At 47.5% G+C, this 2,604-nt stretch overlaps 1 protein-coding gene across 1 annotated transcript in view; it reads left to right on the top strand.

The window, feature by feature from the left end:
• STK10 (serine/threonine kinase 10) overlaps positions 1-2,604 on the top strand; it is a 77,033-nt gene that overhangs the window by 70,317 nt on the left and 4,112 nt on the right. The window contains exons 12-15 of the mRNA XM_006021060.3: positions 689-868; positions 1,206-1,298; positions 1,459-1,588; positions 2,011-2,135. Coding sequence (XP_006021122.1) covers positions 689-868; positions 1,206-1,298; positions 1,459-1,588; positions 2,011-2,135 — 528 coding nt within the window. The remainder of the gene's footprint in view (positions 1-688; positions 869-1,205; positions 1,299-1,458; positions 1,589-2,010; positions 2,136-2,604) is intronic.

Genomic DNA, 2,604 nt, shown 5'->3' with positions numbered 1-2,604 from the left:
TCCTGCTGACACTGGCATTATGCTGATATGGCTCAGAAGTAAGGAGAGGGCAGATATGTGGGTGTCCCCAGAGTGCTTTCTATGGTCTTTCACTTGCAAGCCAAAGCTTGTTGAGCAAGACCTCCTATGTTTTGAGCTTCTAGAAGCACTAAACTCGACCCCAGGATGTTAGATACCAGATGTATATCAAGATGTGCAGTTCATCTCCTGATCTGTCAGAGTCCAGAGCTGGCTCAGACTGAGGTGCATTGGCAGGAGTGGACATGAAGTTGGCACAGTACACGTTCACATTAGCTTTGGCTTTGCCCTGTCCACCAGCTTGTGCTTGCCTGCACCGAGCCTGTAAATGCGACGGTGAAGCTGCTCTGAGAGCGCCTCCCTGTGGCTGCTGTCCAGGTCTCAGTCTCCAGCGCTGGTGTGAGCAGCCTCACTGCTGCAGTTCTGAGTTTCAGCACATGTGAGCAGGAGCAGGTAGGTGGAATGTGCTTGAAGAGCCCCTTGTTGGCAGTGCCAGGAGCTGCCCAGCTGATGTGCCCTTGGTATTTCATTTTTGTAAACTTCTATCCACTTTTGAAAAAGATGCTCAACTTTTTTCAGGACTTGTTGTTTTTTTCTTTTTGGATTGACCCTTCTCTGGAGTTTTTATTATTTTGACTTAATTTGTTGCCCCCTCTCCTCCACAATTCAGGGAAAGAAGAAATTCTATGATACAGAGTTGGAGAACCTGGAACGTCAGCAGAAGCTACAGATTGAGAAGATGGAGCAAGATCACACCTTACACCGGAGGGAGGAAGCAAAGCGCATCCGCACTGAGCAGGAGCGAGATTACATCCGATTCCAGGAGCAGCTTAAACAGAAAAAGAAGGAGGTAAAAATGAGAAGGGGACAGAAAAAAACTGGTTTGCTGTAATTTTTAAGGATGCCCTCATCCTTATCCAAGGGAGTATTATGCAATTAACTGGTTAATTACACAATAAATTGAGACTGGCCATAAAAATGACCATCAAGCTACAAAAAGAGCCAACCAGCTTTAAAGTTAGAACTTGAAAAAAATGTAATAACTTCATAGTTGGTTTCCATCTGGCTTGAATTTGAATGGGTTGCAGGCCTACAGTGAGGATTTTGCTCTTCTCCTCAGCTCTTGGATTGCTCTGGTGGTCCAGCTCTTGAAGCTCCCACTGAAAATATTTTCCCTTTCCTCAAAGGTCAAGAGTGAGGTTGAGAAGCTTCCCCGGCAGCAGCGCAAGGACAGCATGAAGGTGAAGATGGATGAATTTGCTCAGAGCAAGCAAGTCATGGTAAGGCCAGAGAAAATAGCACCAAGCCAGAGTGGAGAGTATATGGGGGAAAGTGTGGCAATTTGATTCCCTGCCTGAAGGTTCTGCAGGGTTTAATGTAGAAATGTTGTGCATCAAGTAACAGCAGGAAGAGGGTTCATTGTAGAGTCTTGTCTTCTAGGAACAGGAATTCTTAGCCAAACAGAAGGTGGACCTGGATACAATCATGAAGACTATCACCATGCAGAACCGGAAGGAGATTTCTGACAAGGAGCGCGAGTGCCTGAACAGAAAGCAGCAGCTCATGAGAGGTAAGTAGGATGGGGCAGGGGAGGGAGAACGTGAATACTGACAAAGCTGGGTTTATCCAGCACTCTCTCTTCCCACACAACACATGCTGACATTGCTGCAAGCTGGCAGGATGGGATTGGGGGTGGGGTGGGCATGGAGCCTTGCCAGAGTCTTCCTAAATGATTAACAATAATAATACTTAACGCTTTAATCTTCAAAGTGCTTTACAAGTATGAATCAATTAATCTTCATAATTACAAGAGATGATTCTCTGATGTGGTTTGCCCCTGGTGCCTCTTGGAAGGCAGAAGGTGAGAGATCACCTCTTCATCAGCTTTACAGCTCCTGGGTGATGGAATCACTAGAGCTTGGGAAAAGCTGCATGTGGAAGAATTTATGTGCATTAGTAGGTATCCTTTTAATTTTGTCTCCTGTTCCTCAGACCGAGAAGCTTCTCTCTGGGAGCTAGAGGAGCACCACCTGCAGGAGAAACACCAGCTTATTAAGCAGCAGCTAAAGGACCAATACTTCCTCCAAAGGCACGAGCTAGTCCGAAAGCATGAGAAGGTAACAGAGTGCAATCTTCCCAGGTGGTGCCCTCTACTGATCAGCAGGGTCTGGAGCTACTGCAGTAGAACCTGTTCTTGGTCTGCCTGGCTGAAAGTGGCTTCATTCCCAGTCTTTAAGCAGTGTCCTGCTTTCTGGCTCTCAGGCCCCCTTCCATCCCGCCCTCCTGCAAAGCTCTGAGGCAGTTAAACAGTCTTGGAAGGGGTGGGAATTAGTGTCCCATTTCAAGATAGGAAAATAAGGTCACCCTAACTATAACTACAGCTGCTTATGAGCCTGCTGTTTTCCTAATATTTTATACCCGTTTTCTAGGCTATGTTATCTCTTGCTTTAATACTGGGGTCGGCAACCCCTGGCACGTGTGCTGAGCATGGCACGCGAGGCCATTTTTCTTGGCACACCACAGCCAGCCTCAGCTCCGGGTAGCTGCTGGCAGCGACGGAGCCCGGGCGGCGCCCAGCCGGGGTTG

The sequence above is a fragment of the Alligator sinensis genome, unplaced genomic scaffold (assembly GCF_000455745.1).
Source record: "Alligator sinensis unplaced genomic scaffold, ASM45574v1 scaffold360_3, whole genome shotgun sequence".
NCBI lineage: Eukaryota > Metazoa > Chordata > Crocodylia > Alligatoridae > Alligator > Alligator sinensis.
The sequence above is the reverse complement of the archived record's forward strand: the minus strand, read 5'-3'. Positions and strand labels throughout refer to the sequence as shown.